General features: G+C 35.4%; 1 protein-coding gene across 2 annotated transcripts in view; it reads left to right on the top strand.

The window, feature by feature from the left end:
* KCNH5 (potassium voltage-gated channel subfamily H member 5) overlaps nt 1–7,773 on the top strand; it is a 342,803-nt gene extending 335,030 nt beyond the window's left edge. For both annotated transcript variants that reach the window (XM_039864507.1, XM_039864496.1), the window contains one exon: nt 4,810–7,773. In XM_039864507.1, coding sequence (XP_039720441.1) covers nt 4,810–5,757 — 948 coding nt within the window. In that variant the 3' untranslated portion in view covers nt 5,758–7,773. The remainder of the gene's footprint in view (nt 1–4,809) is intronic.
* Nucleotides 7,774–20,477: the final 12,704 nt, after the last annotated feature.

Raw genomic sequence — 20,477 nt, 5'->3', positions numbered from 1 at the left:
TGAAGACTTTATTGAATTAATGAATAACATTTTTTATTGAGCTCTTTAATGTAACAGACACTGTGGTAGAGACTGAAGAACAGCAGTTAACAAAATCCATGTCCCCATAAGCAAATGAATCTAGGTACTAGTCGTATCAAAGATGGCATCAGAGTACAAGGAAAATCCCATTCTTTGACCCTTCCCACTCCCCGCCTTTCATAAAAGTAATACATTTATTATATGTATAAGTGAGTTAAAGGAAAATACAAGGGCCCCTGGAAGGGAACAAGAAGCTACAAAAGGGTGGCATGTGCTTTTTATTAAGTTCTTTCAATGTAACAGACACCATTGTAGAGACTGGAGATAAAACAGATTCAATTGACTTTGCCTTTGAGAATGAGGAGGGTTGAGAGTGCCTCCTTTAACTCTGTCCTCAGCTTTTTCTTTTTGAGGCTATCAATTAACAAGCACAGAGTTTCATCTTTTGTTCAGTGTGCTGCTTTCAGGGATGGTTCTTTGTGAAGTGTTACCTGTTGGGTGTGAAACTGCTGTATCACTCCCTACTTCACCCACTCAATGAGTTTTGGGTTGTCACAAAGTTCAGGAAGAAGTGTTAGTTAACCTGAGAAGCTGCAGTAGAGTGTAATGGTTAAGACAGTTTGGAAGCTGACTCTTTGGATTTGTATCTTGAACACTTACTAGTTGTGTGACCTAAGGGAAACCACAAAAACTCTCTGTGCCTTAGTTTGCTCTTCTGTAACATGAAAAAAATAAGACCAATCTCATAGAGTAGTTATGATAGGTAAAGTAGATAATATATGTCCAACCCTTTGCTGTATGCAAACTTTTATAACTATTTTAATAAGTCGCAATTTCTGTTCTGTAGTCAAAATCAAATAAATTCAGTCCTATTCAGTAAATGCAACCCAATCCAGTAATTTTTTTTTTTAAAGTTACCTCTGGCTTAAAAGCCTGGTTATGATAAGTAGTTTATCAACTCCAAGTGTTATTGTTTTCAGTTAGGCTCCAGTTTGAATGCCATAGCTTGGGTAGGAAATTGCCTCATGGCCCTCTCTCCCTAGCCCTCCCTCTGCACCTGCTTATACTTTCACTGGGCTCAAGATTGCCTGTGAGCCTGTTGCTGAGAGAGGTGTGTGGGTAAAGGGAGTTCACTTCAGTACCTAGGGCTTGTCTGTGAGATCTGGAGGGTTTCTGGTTACTCCATAATGTTGGTCTTTTCAATTGGTTTCACCAGTGTTTGGGTTCTGTATGTATTGTGTGGCATATTTAATGGGGACTGTCCAAGGGCAGTTGGGCACCTAGTATGGCTCTCCAGTTCACACCATGGTGCAGAACATCATCTATGAGAAGCTGCTGGACTCCTTGGTGCCAAGACCATCATGTGTGCCTGCCAAATGTAGCCCTTTGAGTGTACTGACCATTGAGCCCAATGTCTCAATCACTTATAAAGAATATGAAGATATGATAGCCACTAAGTGCACCCATCATTAACATATGGCCCTCTAAACTAAAACTTTGAGCCTCTCTGGCAAAGTAAATGCCCTGTACCTATCTGTGCCTCAGGAGAAAGCTTCATGTGTCAAGTCTCTAAATGTAACGCAGTGTGTCTTATATAAGGAGGAACCTGTGTAGATTAGCACATTCTATGGCATCTATCAGTATAAAGAGATAACATCTGCCTTTTTTATTTCAATGTAAATGAATATAATTATTTCGGAGAGCTCGAAGTCCCTGGCAGCAGGTATCCTACAGGGTGCAATAACTTCGCCCACCTTATGTGGAGAACTTTTGCCTCATCCAGCTTCTATGGGGCTGAAATCACAAATTGCTACCTTCTGTGACCTGCTGGGCCCATGGAGGTCCTAGTCATGCCCATCCAGGCTACACAGGAGTAAATAGTAGGAACAAAGAGGGAAACCTTTGTCGTCTGAAGAAAGTATCTGCTTTTTTTACCAGGCTTTGCTGGTTCCAGAGAGTAGATGTATGGGCCCTGTTGCTCTGTAAACTCGAAATGAGAAGTCGGGGCCTGCCTCTGTGTTCCTAAGTACCACCAAACCTCGAGGGAACGGTGTCTAATATCATCTCATCTCCTATCCTCTGGAGTGGGGGCAGGGAAAGGACCAATGTGCAGCACTCCTAGGATTCTGTCTTCTAATATCCAAAACCTCTATTCTTTATCTTTCTTGGTTCCTTTTATGTCTTTTTGATGGCAAAATATGCCAACTCAGTTCTATCGCATTTGTCCCTTGAGGCAGACTGACAGGATTCCCTTTGTACCAGGTAGTTTGGCATTTGGCGTCTTTGTTCTTAGCTTGATAGTAGTAGTCCAAACACCTTCATTTGTTTTTGGTTGATGGGGAGGGGCCAGCTGGTGGTCAGGGAAGCTGGAAAAGGCTTTTTTAAATTGATATTTTACATGGGCATATTACACTCTTAAATCACGGTGCATCCCAAACTTGGTAAACACACTATAATTGCAAGCAACTATTAGCAATTATATTGAAAATTTAGAACATAAAATTTCTGGCCTAAGATGTCAACAAATTCAAAGTCTTCAGGGACCCCAAATCTTTCATAAACTGTGAGCTTCAGATGGAAGTATGCATTACAGAGACAGTAATATCCTTGTCTATTACATACCAATAGGGTTGCCACATTTAGAAAACAAAAATATGGAACACCCAGGTAAATTTAAATTTCAATCACTTTTTATTGTTAAAGTATAGATATGTCCCATTTAGATAAATAATATACTATTTTTTTAGTATAAGTATGTCCTAATTGTTATAAGGATGTCTTGCATTTTTAACTGATATCCCTATGTGTCAGGCATTTGCCCTCCTCCATGGATAGTTTGAAATAGATCCTTTTTTTTCCCAAATATGAAGGCTGCTGTTAGTTACCACGTTGTACCAATGCTATGTCTATTCAAGGGTAAGTAACTACCTTAAAAAAAAAAAAGGTAAGAGTTGAGTATGAAGGACGATGTGGCCAATTATTTACATTAGTCCTCTTATACCAGTTCATAGAACCAGAGCGATTGCTTTTCAATAAAAGTGGGATGAAATAGGAATAAAGTATCTGTGTTTTCATGTTTAGATCTCTCTGGTCCCAGAGAGTGTTAATGTCTTGAAGGCTTACAACAAGCTCTGCTTACTTAGGAAATATACGAAATATGTAACCCTTTGGAAGACTTCTAATTAAACCGTTGGAGCTTTGATGCCAGACTTTGAGATTAGTATTACATCTTTTAAGAAGATTCAGTTTCATGTAGCACTAGCATGGGAAAACTGTGCTGGTCTTTACAGTTATTGAATTTAGAAAATATTTATTTAAAATTTCAAATTATTACCACATAAAAAGCTGAATTTAGTGCATCATTCTCAATGTTAAAAATGTGCTGTTAAGAGGATTGCTATCTCCTAAACTTTTCTGTTAACAGTGACCATCATTAATATCTGTTTCTGGTAAGAGATTAGTAATTATATGTTACTTGTGGAAGCTGCTGAATCTTTAAAAGATGTCGAAATGGTTTCAAATAAAAAATATTTGATGAAAGTTTGAGGGACAGAACCAACGTATTTTGAGTGTCTATTATATGCCAGGGACTCTGTACTTCACATATATTTCTAATCTAAGCAACAACTTAATGGGAGGGTGAATGGAGGTAAGTAATTTTGCTATCATCATAAAATTGTCTGATTCTGAAAGCACTTTATCTAACTTTCTTTTGAATTTTCCTTACAGCCCTTACCTGCAGTTATTTTGTTCTTCAGAAGGACTCTCAGCAAAAATCTCACACTATTAAACTTACTTCTAACGAATAATATAAGTGGTAATTTCATACATATTTAACATTTTTTATTTCTCATGATGGAATTATAAGTTCCCAATGTTATTTCCAAAGTACATTTTTTAATAAAATTATGCAGATTTATTTGTGGAAATCCATCTAACATCATATACACTGCATATTTAATTTTATGCTTAAAATTTAAAGAATATTGGAATTTGAAGAGTCCAACCTCTCCCACTCAGTGAAAGTATTACATGGACAACATCCTTACTCCTGTTTGAATATTTTAGTGGTATGAGGTTCATGAGTTTTCAAGGCAGTTTATTCCATTAATATTGAATAGCAGGTAGCAGTTTGAAATGAAATCTGTCTATTGTGGTGGTATTTGCATTCCAGAAACATTTACTTATAGGTCTTGGTTCTGCTCTCTGGAGCCACATGAATAAATTTAATCCCTCCTCATACCCAATCGAGGTGCTATATTGGTAAACTGTCTAACTTTTCAGTACTTTTATAGCCTGGAAATCTTACAATTTGACCTTTAAACAGCAGTTGGTATTAAAAATGGTTTTGAATCATATACACACACATGCTAAAGAAAACCATACAAAAATAGGGATGTATTACAAGGACATTTAAGATATAAATATATATTTCTTTACCCATACACATATACACATGTAGATATTCTAACATATATATTTATGTTTATGTATTTTCTATTAAATAGGAACATAAACTAGAAAGCAAGTACTTCTATTCAGTTATCTCTTTACTGTATTCCCCTCTGATGCAGGGAGTAAGGCTAAGCAATCTTAGTCATGGTCCTGTGCTGAGTTTTAAGTACATTGCATCTGTTAAATGGCATTGGACTATTTTTTCCCTTCAGAATTAATCTGATCTATGTTCCAGGGTTTCCTCTGTAAAACAGTACATCTGGTATGGTATCACACAATTATAAATTTGTCTGTTTTTATAATCATGTTTTCGATCTCTCTCCCCGACCTCAGATCATTTTCCGTAAGATTAGTGATGTGAAGAAAGAGGAGGAGGAGCGCCTCAGGCAGAAGAACGAGGTCACCCTCAGCATCCCCGTGGACCACCCAGTCAGAAAGCTCTTCCAGAAGTTCAAGCAGCAGAAGGAGCTGCGGAATCAGGGGTCCACACAGAGCGACCCCGAGCGGAACCAGCTTCAGGTGGAGAGCCGCTCCTTACAGAACGGAGCTTCCATTACCGGTACCAGTGTGGTCACCGTGTCACAGATCACACCCATTCAGACATCTCTGGCTTACGTGAAAACCAGTGAGTCTCTCAAGCAAAACAACCGCGATGCCATGGAACTCAAGCCCAATGGCAGTGCTGACCCCAAATGTCTCAAAGTCAACAGCCCGATAAGAATGAAGAACGGAAATGGGAAAGGGTGGCTGCGACTCAAGAATAACATGGGAGCCCATGAGGAGAAAAAAGAAGACTGGAATAACGTCACTAAAGCTGAGTCCATGGGGCTATTGTCAGAGGACACCAAGGGCAGCGACTCAGAGAACAGTGTGACCAAAAACCCATTAAGGAAGACTGATTCTTGCGACAGTGGAATTACAAAAAGTGACCTTCGTTTGGATAAGGCTGGTGAGGCACGAAGCCCTCTAGAGCACAGCCCCATTCAGGCTGATGCCAAGCATCCCTTTTATCCCATCCCGGAGCAGGCCTTACAGACCACACTGCAGGAAGTAAAGCACGAACTCAAAGAAGACATTCAGCTGCTAAGCTGCAGAATGACTGCCCTGGAGAAGCAGGTGGCAGAAATTTTAAAAATACTCTCAGAGAAAAGTGTGCCCCAGACCTCTTCTCCCAAACCCCAGATGCCTCTCCAAGTACCTCCCCAAATACCATGTCAGGATATTTTTAGTGTTTCAAGGCCTGAATCACCTGAATCTGACAAAGAGGAAATCCACTTTTAATATATATATACACATATATATTTGTTAATATATTAAAAACAGTATATACATCTATATACATAAGTGTGTATATACAGTATATACATATATATATTTTCACTTTCAATATGATGAACACAATATGGATTTTGATATGTAAATATTGCATGTCCAGCTGGATTCTGGCCTGCCAAAGATGATTATTAAGCATAGATATTGCTTGTATATTATGCAGTTGACTGCATGCACACTTTACTTTTATTTATTATCTCTATTCTGTAATTTTTTTAAAAAGTATGATTTTTGTTAATCAAGGCAATGTAATATTTGAAGAATCAGGGTCCAACCTGCCAATGTTGCCATGACAAATTTGATCTCAGGCTGAATAGATCGAGCTGTCATTTCCTCACTGTTCTATTAAGTTAAAATTATAGATTAATGCCAAGGAAGAGTTCAACCTTGTAAACTGTTCATACCATTTTATGATCTCTTTCCATAGGATATTTTTCCATAGCATTAGGTTAATTTTCCCCAGCAGGCAGTGTTTTCTCCATTTAAATGTTTGGTTGCCTAAGTCAGATAGCAGTGTGGGAAATTGAAAACACTGCTATGAGTTTTGTGCATGAATTGCATTTTTGCTCAACTATACCTCTTCTTTTTCAACATTATACTTAGATAATGATCATTAACTCCTATGTAAGGAAATTCCTATGCCCTCCATCTTGGAGAACAGCTGCCATCTTATAAGCTGATTTTATCAACTCTATAAGTACTGAACCATTAATATAGTGTATATTATTATAGAAATACTACACCACAGGGTAAAAGGGCCTTTTAACAGTTCATGTTAGACGTGCTGATTTTCCAAAGGTGATGAATGTTCTAAATTCGTGTTTCTAAAACTTGTTCAGGGGTGAAGTTAAAAGGCTCTTAGCAAAGAAACAAACAAAAAATATTTAATCATATCAAAAATTTAATTTTAATGATATAAAACAAACAAAGAATGTAAACAGACAAGTTTTTGTAGCATATCTGTAATTTAGAAAGAAACATAGGTATGGAATTGTTCACACATGATTCTTACTGTGTACTGATAACACATGAAATATGGTTAAAATCAACTAAGAAGTAGATGTTAAGTTGCTCAACTCAGATAACTGCTTTTCTATAATTTTATTCTGGTTACAATTTTCTAAAGCTTTTTTGCACATAGTTCTACTGCTGGACTTCTGCTGAGTTAATACAATTGACTACTGTGGCTCAGGCAGATCCACTTACGAAAGGGGGGGTACTAGAGACTGAACTTCAGAGTCTTTGGGTCATAAATCCTCTTAGAAAGTGCCTATTATCAACTTAAAAAAAGTCACAAAGAGTTGTGTATAGCTAGTCCCTTAAATGATATGTATTGAGAATAAAATACATGTTCATTTGTGAGAACCCAGAATAATTTATTTCTTTTGACTAAAGTATATTTTTAAAAATCGATTCAAGAGACATACTTTTAAACTGGTGCACACATGACATTTAACAGTGGGAGCAGGGCAGTTAATGTTTGCATCAAGTTGAAAATACATACTAGTAATTTGTACTTTATCAGACCATCCGTACACATAGGTTAACAGCATATACCAAGGTGACAGCAAAATCAAAGGAGATATTTTGATCTATTGTACCCATTTTTATGAACTTTTCTGTCTCCCGGCATCCCCAAACAAACCACCAGAACCGAAAGATAAGTTATCACAATAAGATGAGAATTGCAAAACAAAGTAATTTATAAAAACAGTTAATATTTTAGAATTTCTATTAGAACATCTTCACATGCCCACAAGATGTGCCTCTTTAATCCAGGAGTCTCAGAACAGAAGTTACGTGCCATGGGTTCCATTTTCCTTCCTTTGTGCCCATAACTTCCATTACCCATAATGGAAGTTTTCAGGGGAGCATGTCTCCATGCTATGCTACAATACCTACCTACCATAGACAGCCCCCCTGCTCCCGCCCGCCAAAAAAAAAAGATGAGGTGATCATGTGGAAGGTAACAGCTTTGAAATTGAGACTGTTGCTTTCATGGTGAGGATGGTACCTTTCTCTTGACCTCTGACATTTATTGAATTTCAGGGTATTTTTCTATTTAACCATGTGTGAGACAAGCTTAGCTAAGCTTTTTAAAAAAGTGAATGAGTGGTAAAAATAATCTGAGTACAGAAATGGTCAATTTAATTTTAGCCACGTGCTTCAAAAATAACAGTTGATGTAAAGCTATAAGAGAATGACTGTGAAACAGCCGGACAGTTTGAAGCTGCAATCCACACCTTTGCATATAAGTGGTGCATATATATATATATATATATACTGTGTTCTGACTCAGAATTTCACCAAATTGACCTATAATATTATTATTTATATGTATAGGAAAGAAACATGGTTTTGAGTTACCCCAAGTTGTCATGAAGGAGGGAAAAGTAGCAATCACTTATTTATGGTATAGTTATCACAGTATTCTTTTCCTGCCACCTCTGTTTCTGTGTGCATGACATGATGAGAAGCTGAATGCACTCTGCTGTTTTCAGCAGGAATGCATGTATTCAGCAAACACTGTATATAGAATAGTCTTTTAGGTTCCCAGATTCCACAGTTTTTACCAGTGGAACTTACTCAGATTTGAATGAAGGGTGAGCACTTGCTTTAATATGTGCAGTAATGATACAATCATGCTCTGTGTTGGCTCAGCCAGCATAAACAGTAGATTCTCTTTGGCGGGGACCAGATGACTGCATGTTTTATTCTTACACTGTATAGATGCTCTTGGTGCATCCAAAATAAAAATTTTACTATTATATTTCTGAACAATGTACTAATAGGAGCAAATAGATATGTATTTAAAATCCAAAAATTTTCCAAAGCAACTTACATACCTTCAGTATTTTTCTATGATAATATCAGATGCTGTGCCCTGGACAGGTGGTTGTAACATAATAGCAAAAGTCAAACAAAAATGGAAATGTGAGCTGTGCATCATAATGGCAAGTTTTATCAGTCTGCTTTAGGATATTATAGCACTAAAGGTAATCTAGTAGATAGAGGAACTAATGATGAAAGGCAAATAGGTACACAAAAGGCACATGAAAATACCAAAGTCACTAGTGTCCCACATTGATATACGTAGAATAGTTCAGACACAGTATTGAATAGAGATACAGACTTTATTGTTAAAATGGTAAGATTTTATTATTGATCCTGGTTTCATCACACCATTAAATATAGAAATACAAATGTCCAAAATATTCAGTTAAAAAATCTGTATAGACCAGAGCAAGAGAATTAGAAAATTTGGAGTTTTAAATTGCTCCTAAGAACATGTATGTGCTCCTGGAGTACCCAGCTCTTTAACGGGAATATTAATGGTGACCACTAACGAACGTGCCGTATTGAAAAGTAATCTTATTGGAGCCCAAATGAAATCACAGCTTCCCTTAAATTTAAAGAGATCTTGTTTACTTGTGAGATCTGGCCCATTTGTTGTTCTATTTTAAATAATTAAATTCTTTCTTTTAGAAAACATTTCTTTTTAAATTAATCCTCAGAGCAATGACTGTTTTGAAGTGTGCACTGGCTGGTACTGGTGAAATTATTTGTCATATTCCTAATGAATTCTACTATCTTGTATAATTTTTATCTTTTAAACTATTTTATCTGTCTCTTTTCCAAAATTTTATGTAGGTAATGAGAAAATTTGTCTAGAATGTACATACATACATGGATAACTTTAATTATGAATATTTTGTAATTATGTGAATGTTGTGTTTTAATACTTTGTTATGAATAAGAATATTTCTCTTGTGGTCTTGAAGGAAAGGGGCAGAAAGAAAAACAGTCTTTTGGAAAACACCCTCAGATGAGTATCTGAGCTCCACCTCAGATTCTAAATCTTTGTCACAATCGCAGTGTAACTTTGGGCAGGTTAACTGCTTTTTTGTGTGTTTGGAGCTTTAATTTCCTCACTAATAAATGATAAAATAAAGAATGGCTCCCTTCTTATATCAAGATGATGTTAGGTCAGTGGAAAATTGTCATCAGATGAAAATTACATTAAGACAAATTATCATTTTTTCCCATTTCCTTCCCTTCCTTCCTTCCTTCCCTTCCTTCCTTCAACACAACTTCTAGCTTCCTTCCTTCCCTTCCTTCAGCCTTCCTTCCTTTCCTTTCCACTACATTTTCCTTCCTTCCTCCTCCTCCCTCCCTCCCCTCCCTCCTCCTCCCTCCCTCCTCCCTTCCTTCTTTGCCAAGATGTGCTTTCTGAATATTCTTAGAGAAGACTTCTTTGGTCAGAGGTTGGTGGGGAAAGGCATATGTGACTAAATAATTATTAGCCAGTGGCATGTGAGCAAACAACTTGAAAATTATCTGGGAATTTAGAACTATTAATCATGTAAACAAGGAAAGAATGAAGGTCATTTGAGAGAAGAAAGAAATAAAAGAAAAAGATATATGTAAATTTATGATTTTTCTTATACTGCTCAGCAGAAATTTTAATTTTGTGAGAAAAAGTAAACAAATTGGTGAGTATTCAAAGTATAGAACAGTTAATCTTTTAAGCTTTTTATGTAAAAACAATCATGACTTACTGAAGATATATGACTCCATGGGGGTAGATGTTCTTAAAATTTTTAGCTCAGAAAGAATCCTTTCCAATGGCCAGTTTTTCAATGTATATCTTGAATTGAAAAAGTTTTAAAAGGTTTAAAAAAAAGGAAAAACATTTTAATTACATTGAAAAATCACTCATGTTATTGTGTCCTAGTGAGAATGTTTGAATTTAAAAAATTATAATGTGACTAGTAATATTGGTAACTTAAGAAAGCCACTTATAGCATGTAAACATTTTTTTTAATGAGATTCATTTTGTTCATTCTGCAAAGACAGTCTTGTATCCTAAGGGACACACTCAAACCTCTCATCATTTCATTTGCCACAACTCTCTGAGTAAAGAAAATAAGAGCACATAGAAACAAAGGGGACAATTTTGTGACCCCTCTAGAAGAGATATTTAGATCTCTTATTGGGTTTTCTAATCTTACCATCAAGTAAGAATTTTAAAAATGTTATTACGAATTAGGAATTAGACATTATTTTTAAATCAGACACTATTTCTCAAAGAAGAATTAATTATACATGTCTGATATATTCAAGAATGATTAAAGGAGATTTAAGGGAGTTGGTCATCATTGACCATGACTTTTTACTATCCATTGTAATCCTTTTGATTTATTTGCTTAAATGGTTCGTAACATTTATATTTGTATCCACTCTGATAGGCCTTTGGCATTCCAACTCAAAGTTGCGTTACATATATAAATAAATATTTTCAATCAACTTGCTCTCAGTGTAAACTTTGTACTTACAGCCTAACTGTTGTTAGCAGTCTAGATAATAAAAAGTCTTACAACTGTGGCATGATATATATCATTTTTTAAGAGATCAATTTGACATTATAGGAAATGTTCATCTTAGTCTAAGGAAAACAAACCAAGAGGTGATGTATGTGGGGCTACATGATCAGAACAAAAACAGGTTTTAAGTAGGTTTTATGCCAGGCTACATGAGCTCAAGCAAGTCCAAATCAGAATTTGCTTTCCATATTTGTAACACATATACAAAGATGAACATAATGGGCTTTGCAATTAGACAGGTTCTAAGCATGGTCTAAGCATGGTGCTTATGAGTGCAATCAGATCAACTCTTGAGATCATATAGAATGTTTTTCTATTAGCTCTACTGGTGTACATTGTTTTACATTACTTTTATTGACTTCCATTTTGGCATTTGTCATTCACCTTTTTTTTTTCCCCAGCAAAAGATGGCTATTAACTTTTCACAAATTTATAGGTCTTTTATCTCCTGTAAAAAGTTGGATTTTACCCAACTTTTCTCATTTAGAATATTTCTAGAACTAGAGATTTAGATGCTAAAAATAATGAATTTGCTTGTCATTCTCTTCCTGGAAATGTGTTATTCAGTATGCTTAAAATTTAAAAATCAATAGACTTTTTTTTAGGATAAAATGCTTTGAATTTCAGTGGTTTTATTTTCCATCTTTGAGATACTTATTTTCCCCCAAACCACTAAAAAAAAAAAAAAAAGACAAAATTTATGACTATAGGTCCTTTTCTACATTGGAAATAATGAAGATAAACATTTATGAAATTATAAGTTTCATCTTTTTTGTTTTCATGATAAAGGAATTTATAATTATAATTTTAGCAATATGTAGTAATATTTGAAAATGTTAAAAATCTTTTGGGGGCAATAAAGTTTGTGAATATGAGAAGTACTTAAAAAAGCATTCTTTATTCACAAAGTAATAGAATTACAATGTCTAATTATAGCAAACAAATCAATTTCTTAAATAGTGCCCATGTTAATTATTATTAAGTTTAATCTTCAAAGCATGTACATCAAATAATTGATTCTTGGACATCCAGTGAGGGCAGAAAATATCTCTCACCCAAGTCCAAAGACCATTGAAACACTATGGAGTTCTACCATGTCTTCATTGCCCTTCTCCACCTCCCCAAAACACTTGGGGGTATACACAATAACACATAACCAAACAAATCATCTTCTTTTACATAGAGGAAGACAGTTAAGTTTTTCATTCTTCGTAGAGTATTTAAATTTATTAAGCCACATGATGGAGTTGGGAATGTTAAATTGAGCAATTATTTAAGAGAAAATAGGTAAACATTTATGTTGACATACTTGTTTAGATGGCACTAGAATTTGCAGTTGGTCTTACATTTTAATGTAATTATTATGATTTACGTTATGTAGAGAAGGCGGGATATGAGCTACAATTTTTTAGTGCCTACTATGTGCCAGATGTTACAAGAGTATTGGTCTGTATTCTAACTTGAGATTTTCTATCTCTTTATTTTTATGATGAGACCTATGCATTTGCATGCTTTATGAGGGTCAGGACCATTGAGGATTTGGACTGGGAAAAGGAAGATGATGAAGGCAAAGCCTGAGAGAAGACTGAGTGGAATCTATGTGCTGCTTTACCTTCAGGCTCAGAAGTTCAGTAAGTTAATTAAGCTTATATTTATTGAGTGCTCACTCTCTATTTACATGGTGCTAAACACTTTATTTAGATTATCAAATTTCATTCTTGCAACAGCCCTATGGAAGGATAGATTAAGGAACTTGTCAGGATAACATAGCCACCACTGAGGGGTAAAGTTAAGATTCTAACACAGGCAAACACTAGAGAAAACTTCATCTTATAGAATAGTGACATTGCAAGCCTATGTAGTTCAAACACAAATTCCAAGTTTTTCAAGACATGTACTTTCACAGGTTCCAAAATTAAAATAATTCTTAAAAATTTCACTCTATAATATAAATGTAAATGTTTGATTTTTTTCATAGTACCTTAAATAACAGAGGTTGAAGTCATAACTGTTACAAGCACAAGGTGCCCCATCCAGTAATGGAATTTTCAATAACTTCTCCCAACAATTGAAAGGCATTAGTGGAGGTAAATTGCCACATGTGGTTATTAGTAAGAGGCAAGTTGTGGTCATTGGTATTAGGATTTCCTTTTCTAATTCTATTTTAATCTAAAAAAGTAATGTATGATAGGCAAGGAAAGCAAGAGACATTCTGGATTTTTTCTATAATTTCTCTTTATTTTTAACATTGGGATTTAGATGATACCCCAGAAAGAATTAATTTTTTTTGACCGACTGGGTTTTAAAAAGATTAACACAGACCTTTTTATTGATTACATTGATGTTGGCTTCTTGGCCAAAACACTATTAAATGCATTATCAAGAGAACTATTTCTGTTTTGAATGGCAATCTGTGTTATTTCCAAATTTAATAAGCTGTGGTAAGAATATTTACTTCAGAGAGTTTAAATAATTTTCTCTAACCAAAAAAAATGTCAATTTTCTGAATGTGACTTATTTGTTCTACCTTTTTAGAATTTTTAAAGTTAATGTCTAGAGATAGGGGGAAAAAACAAGGTATTACAACATTATACTCTGGAATCCTCAGCCCAAATCATTTTGTTTTCACTTTGATTGTAACATAGCGGAGGTAACCAGGGGGAAAACCATTCTACTTTTTTTCATAGCAACTGTGAAGGACCTCAGTGACACTATACAAAGCTTTTTTAGAGTTAGCTCACTTTCAACTCTGGTTTTTATATTATTACTGAATTATTATTTAAACAAGGTCATAACTTGTACTATATCTAAAGGCACTTAGTCAAAGAACAATTGACCAAAAAGTACAGCTTTTAGCCAGAGTTCTGAGAAAAAGGAAAAAAAGGGGTAGGAGTAGCAGTTGCTTCCTCCTACTGTGATTTTTGTGTGTGTGTGTAATACTTTTTAATAGTTTTTATTTATTTATTTGGAGGTAATACATTGTCATAACTGTTGTTAAGATTTTAATGCAACATTAGGAAGCTTTTGAATATATATATCCCAACATTTGAATGAATATATACTCTCCAAAGTATGATGGGAAAGATTCCCAATAAGGCCAAGATTGAGCAAACAGGAAGAGTAGCTAGCAAACTATGCAAAAATCACAATATTTATTTTGAATTCTGTGTCAAAGAAAGTTTGATAGACCTGAGTCTTTAATATTAATATATTATGTCACACCATGGATTGCCAGTTTATACAAGAGCCAAATGTATTTTCATTTAAAATCAAGACTAATTAACATAGTCCATATTTAGAAAATAAGGATTGTTTTTTGATCTCTGCATGAATGTTTTCATATTGTGTTTCTTGAGATTCTTCAAAGAAGGTGCAAGTGTAGTGTTCATGTGCATCTCCTTTTGGTTGGCAGCATGGCATCTTCTGCCAAGATGACTGAGCAGTCATCTTCTACCTTAGACCTCATTCACAGTTAAAGCAAGACAGAACACGTATTTCATATCGGGAACATTATGATTGTTATCATAGTGAAATTTGAAACCAATTTAGAACCATTTCTACCCTGAAACCCACATTGTAGTTATTGATAAAGCAATGACTCCTAAAAGTGCTTGGCACTCAGACAACACAGATGAAATGTGCATATTTATGATATATTGAAAAACTATAGATTGTATTTTATGTTCTAGTGACTTTGGTTATACTAGTTGTGGCATTTTATATACTATCGTGCAAATTCTTAATTGTAACACTGTTACTATAGGAATTAATTTTTGCGAACTAAAATGTTTTTGCTGCTACAAGCATGTTGGTAGGAATTTGGGATATTGAAAATGCCTCCATCTATAAGAGTTAATTCACTGGAGACAATTAATTCATGTATTGGCCAAGGAAACAATGCAAAATCTTCATGTGATGTTTTTAATACTATTCTGCTAAGCTGTACTTGTTTGCTGTTTCAAAATCTAGCTCATTCTTAGCAGATCATTTTTTCTAAACAAAGGTATTATAATGTATAACAGAAATTTTGTATATACTGTGGACCAACCACCTGAGAGCTGAGAGAATATTTGAAAATATTTTAACTCTGTGACTTAGGGTCAATTCTGGAATATTTGTGATCAAAATTGGATTGCTTCTGGGAGGTCTGTGGTAATTAACATTTTATTTAAAATTTGTTCTCAAGAAATAGTCATTTTAAAAAGAGAATTGGCAGGCTGGAGTTTTTAACCCAAAAGAATACTGGATTTCAGCACAATAAACTCTATTTCATCAGGGAGGATTAACTTTTTTTTCACAATTTACTTAAATGTGATTTTTTTCCTGATACAGAGAATAAAATGTGCATTTTATAGAATTCGTTTGAATCGAGTCTTTGTTAAAAATTATTGTTTTTAGTTTGGTTTATTAAATGAAAAGCTTCTCATTACAAAAATGTGAAACAGTGAGTTTAGAAAAAAAGCTGTTTGATATATTAGCTCTGGTAATGTTATTTTAAACTCCCATAATACTTTAGCTTTGATAAATTGTACTGCGACAGTATAAGTAATAAAATTAAAGAAGTGTCATAACTGAAATTAAAATTTTAAGCCCCAGCAGTAAATTAGAAGATTTCTCTTTCCATAAAAGATAGATAATGATAAAATCTACATGGAATTTTGAAGGAAAATTTATTTTACAATGGGATTTCTTTTAATATTTCTTAATTCTACCAATCTATTAAAATGTGATTATTTTCCCAACATTATGGGTTTACCACAGTCTGTAAAACTTAGAAGCATAAAAGAAGAATGTACATGGACCAATAGAATAATTTTTTTCTTAGAAAATATCATGAATGGCTTTTCTGCCAGCCCTTGAGGCATTGAAAGGCAAGAGATGACTATGTATATGTAATATAGGAGGACTTTATATGAGAACTGCAGACTTTTTCTAATTAAAGAAACACTAGTTTAAGAAATGTATTTTGGACATCACTGAAGAGTTATTCATATCTATTGCTTTTCTGTACAATATAACATTTTGGTTGGAGAACAACCAAAGAAAGCTTTGTCTTTGTTATGGGTACATTTACAGAGGATAGAGATTCGAGTCAGCTTTTCTTTGTACAGGAGACAAAGATGCGATGATCACATGTAACTAAATGGATCATTGAAGTGTTGGCATAGGTTTACACAAATTATCAGTAATTAAAGCTTCCTCCACTCTTTGCCCTTTTTTACACACACACACACACACACACAACAATAAATTCTAGTCCGTGGTAATATATCAATTGAAGAAGATACCAATTTTTAAAACATGCTAAAACATATTATAGATTTGTATGAGTAAATACTCAAGTGCCAAATACTGTTAAGAGGAGGATGAGACAGAAATTTCTGTCCCATGGGATATTTTCTCCTGAAAGTGTGATGAAGGATAGAACATGCTTGAACCTTCCAACCCTCATTCTTGTGTCAGTGTGCCTCTACTCCCAACCAGTGAGGAGGGTTTTGCTTTCTGTAAGATTGTTGAATTCAATCATGTGTAGCTTACCTTTAACACATCAGATCCATGTTGTTCAGTCTAGGCAAATAAGCATAATATGCTTTAATTGGATTAAAATGTGCCCAATGTGAACAACCTAGAACTGACATTTTACAGCTGGAAGAGACTTTGGAAATCAATTAGTACCACAGCTACATTGAGAAATGAAGTAACCAGGAATTGGAGAGGGTAAGCAATTCTCCAAAGTTATCTGTGTAGTTCGTAGAGAAGCTTGAATTAAAATTCAGGTGTCTTAATTCCAAGTCCAGTGTTTTTTCCACTATATCACATTGCTGTCAGGGTTTTCCACAGTATAACACCCTGTGTGCGTGCACACATACACACGCAATTCAGCTAATGCCACTGAAAATGTTGCTAGTCTCATCTCTGAGTGTTGCTGAAAGGACAGTTGTGTGTCCAACTATGCTATTTATATAAAAGTAAGTGTCTTTTATTTCATTTTTCTTAAATTAAAAAAAAATGGTATCTTACAAAAGGTGTACTCTTACTTGATATTAAGATTGTTATTTGATATCTTATAGTCATGATACTCTCTGTATACCCAACAGTTTTAGAATAAGAACCAAATAGGTCATCAGTTTGTTATATTTGGTTAGGGCTGCACATTTGAGAAAGAGTTCAAAAAGACTGAAAAAGAGATTGGATGCTGACCACCCCAGATCACTGTATGAGGAGCAGAAACTGGAAATTCTGGGTCTCTTGTCTCTCATGGGCCCATGTGGGTTCATCAAACACTACTTTCCATCTACCTTGATTCTTCTGTCTTCTGGTGCCCAAACTTAAGTCTTTGTGTGTGTGAGCATGTGTGCGTATAGAGGGCATCTTCTTGGTTCTTAAAATTCACTAGGACTATTCCCATGAAAAGAGAAAATATATGTCTATGTTCATAGTTTATAAATAACAATGTTCAGTATGGTCAGCACCTATTGGAGAAGTGCTAGCATCTTGTCACCTGGAGTCATTCAGCCCATCAACAAAAATTGCTTCCATGTATGATATGATGACCATGTGCATCCAAAGTGTAGACCTTGGTGTTGTCTTCACCACTGTGAATATCCTTTTCTAAGACTAACATGATTCTGTTGAACTTCTTCATGCTAATGGCCTTTGAGTTATTTAGTTTACTGATTGGCAGGAATTACAGGAACAATATCTGGGTTTAAGAAGAGGGAAGAATTTCAGCTCTTTTATGCCTTTTTAAAATTTCCGTGCTTTCCACTCTTAACACCCTCCCTCAAATCTTAACAACTCAGGCAAGGAGAGAAGCGAGCAGATTTTCAGAATCCTCGGTCTTTTACTGCTACACACATACACTATCTTCTGTTCCCTGTAGTTTTCCACTGGGCTCGAAGCAGGAGGAAGAGAAGAAATACTCTGCAGGTGACCTTGAGCTGGTGGCTTTGTGGCTCCTTGCCTGTCTAAGTAAAAAAGGGAAGACTAAAGTAAAACATCCAGCAATCACCATTAAACCCTCTGAAAGGCAGAATCTGAGAGAAGAGAGGGCAGAGAGGGGCTTTGCCTTTCAGCCATCAGCAGCGAAAACAACAGGTCTGTGCTGGTGGAGTTGCCAGGAGCCTCTCTCCTCTTTCCTCTGCTAGTGGGTACTTTATTCTTTTTGTAGCTAAAATAGGTTGGGATCAAGTGAGGTAAAAGCAGTGAAAGTGCTTTGAAAAATATAATAGAGTCTATTTGCCATTGGTTTTCCCAATAGTCAAGGGTGTATTCCAGAACTAATTGAGAAGGAATCATAAATATTATTAACATACATCGACACCCAGCTTCTAGTGAAGTTCCAAGTTTTTGTCACTTATATAGAGAGAATATCGAACAAGATCCAAGTGCGTTCAGGCACGGCTAGCAGTAAGGGTGCTTTTATTTCCCTGACAATCATAAAGGCAAACACAAACATCACATACACTCTCTTCTGCCCTCTACCCCCATTTCTGGAAATAAAATATATTTTTTTAAGAATTCGTTAACTTATGGGCTGTATTATAGCTTCATTTATCTGAAATTCTCAAGAAAGCAATAATACTTTTTGATGTTTCCACTTTCAGAGTTAGTTATCAATATCTTATGAGATCTCTGTTACATAGATTAGGAGTTAAATACTGCTTCAGAGTTCTTCCTGATTTGTGATTCAGGGCTATGAGATGAATTTCCAAAGTTAATGTTGAAGCAATAGACGAGTTTCTAGACGTTGAGTTAGTTTAGGACTCTCAGAGAATTGATTTGTATACAAGTGAGGAAATAATGCTGGAGTTGACAATATAAAGTGTTTATATCAAATATAACACAGAGACCACAATTTAATACCAACAACTTCATCCTCCCCACTGAGCCTCTCTTCTACACACTGACAGGATGTCTGTGCCTTTTACAGAAGTGCATCTGTTGTGTTTTTGCTGCTGTTGTTATTATTTTAGTTGAATTGACTTTGATACACAGCCAAGATTCCTACTATTTTGAATGTTGTATATGGATGTATAGATATGTAAATAGATAAATAGAATTATCTACTATTTGTCAGATAGTGTTCTAGTTACTTTCACATATAATGTTCCCCGTGACCCCATTAGAGAGACATGGCTGCAGGTTCTGGGTGACTGAGTCTTTTCTAAGCTCATATAGCTAGAATGTATCCAATAAAGTTTTCAAACCCAGATATCTGAGTCCAAATCACGTTTTTATTTGCCTCAAGAGACTTTTGGACATGCATTAGACATCTGATTTTTATATTAGCACTTGTAGAAATAAAACAAATGTTAAAATTATTTTGAGGAGGACTCTTTAGTGGTTCAGGTCCTCACAGAAAGTTATCATTTGATTTTTCAGGGTTTGGCCTTACTCTGTTTCTAAGGCAGGAAAAGTGCTAAGGTTCACCTTCATATATGGTCTACCTATCCACAGATGTGGAATATTGCAACCGTTGGCATCACCTTAGTTTTTTCTTTACAGAACAATCTGTGTAGGAAAGCCCCATGAGAGCATTGAGATCAGTGGAAGACACTCTTGTGATGTAGACATGAGCTACTTAAAGGAAAGCACTCTTTTTTTCTTCCTTTATAGTTGTCTGCAGTGCTGAGAAGTGTGCAGTGTACCCAGAACAGTTACTGCAATTAAAAGTCTTGAAAGAATGCATGGAGTAGTTCAGATCTAATCCTTTTAGACTCACCTCTGTTTTGAAAAGCTTTAGCACAGCTAACTCATAAACGAAAGACATACCTACCACTTGTAGCTCTCTTTGCATTCAAGATAAGTGAGCCATCATAAATCACTTGTGTCTTAGAATATATATTATAAGGTCTAAAATTCCCTATGCTGTCTTAATATCTTTATGCCTCCCAGGGTCCCAAAAATATATCTGTGAGTTCCCCTAGTCTTGACAAATGTGCAAACCCCTTCCCCTGCCCTCCCCAGGCAGGAAAGTCTCCCCACCTGGCTAATTCTCTATTAGCCAGAACACCTGGTCCTCAGCCTAGCATGATTTCACTTCCCTGCCAACCACTCACAACCAATCACATTCTCACATGAGAACAAAAAGGTTATCTCACCTTGTTCTTGTTACTACCAAGCCTTTCTCCCATGGCCCCTGCTTGTTCTGTTCATGAATGCAGCTCCACTGCGGCTCTGCATGGTACGAAATGTCCTTCTCCCCCAAAACTGTGAGTATATGTGACTAACAAACGGCTATTTCATTTGTTAGGTGTTTGGTGTTGTGCATTTGACCATCTT

The sequence above is a fragment of the Pteropus medius genome, unplaced genomic scaffold (assembly GCF_902729225.1).
Source record: "Pteropus medius unplaced genomic scaffold, Ma_sr-lr_union100, whole genome shotgun sequence".
NCBI lineage: Eukaryota > Metazoa > Chordata > Mammalia > Chiroptera > Pteropodidae > Pteropus > Pteropus medius.
This window is presented reverse-complemented; position numbering and strand designations above follow the sequence as displayed.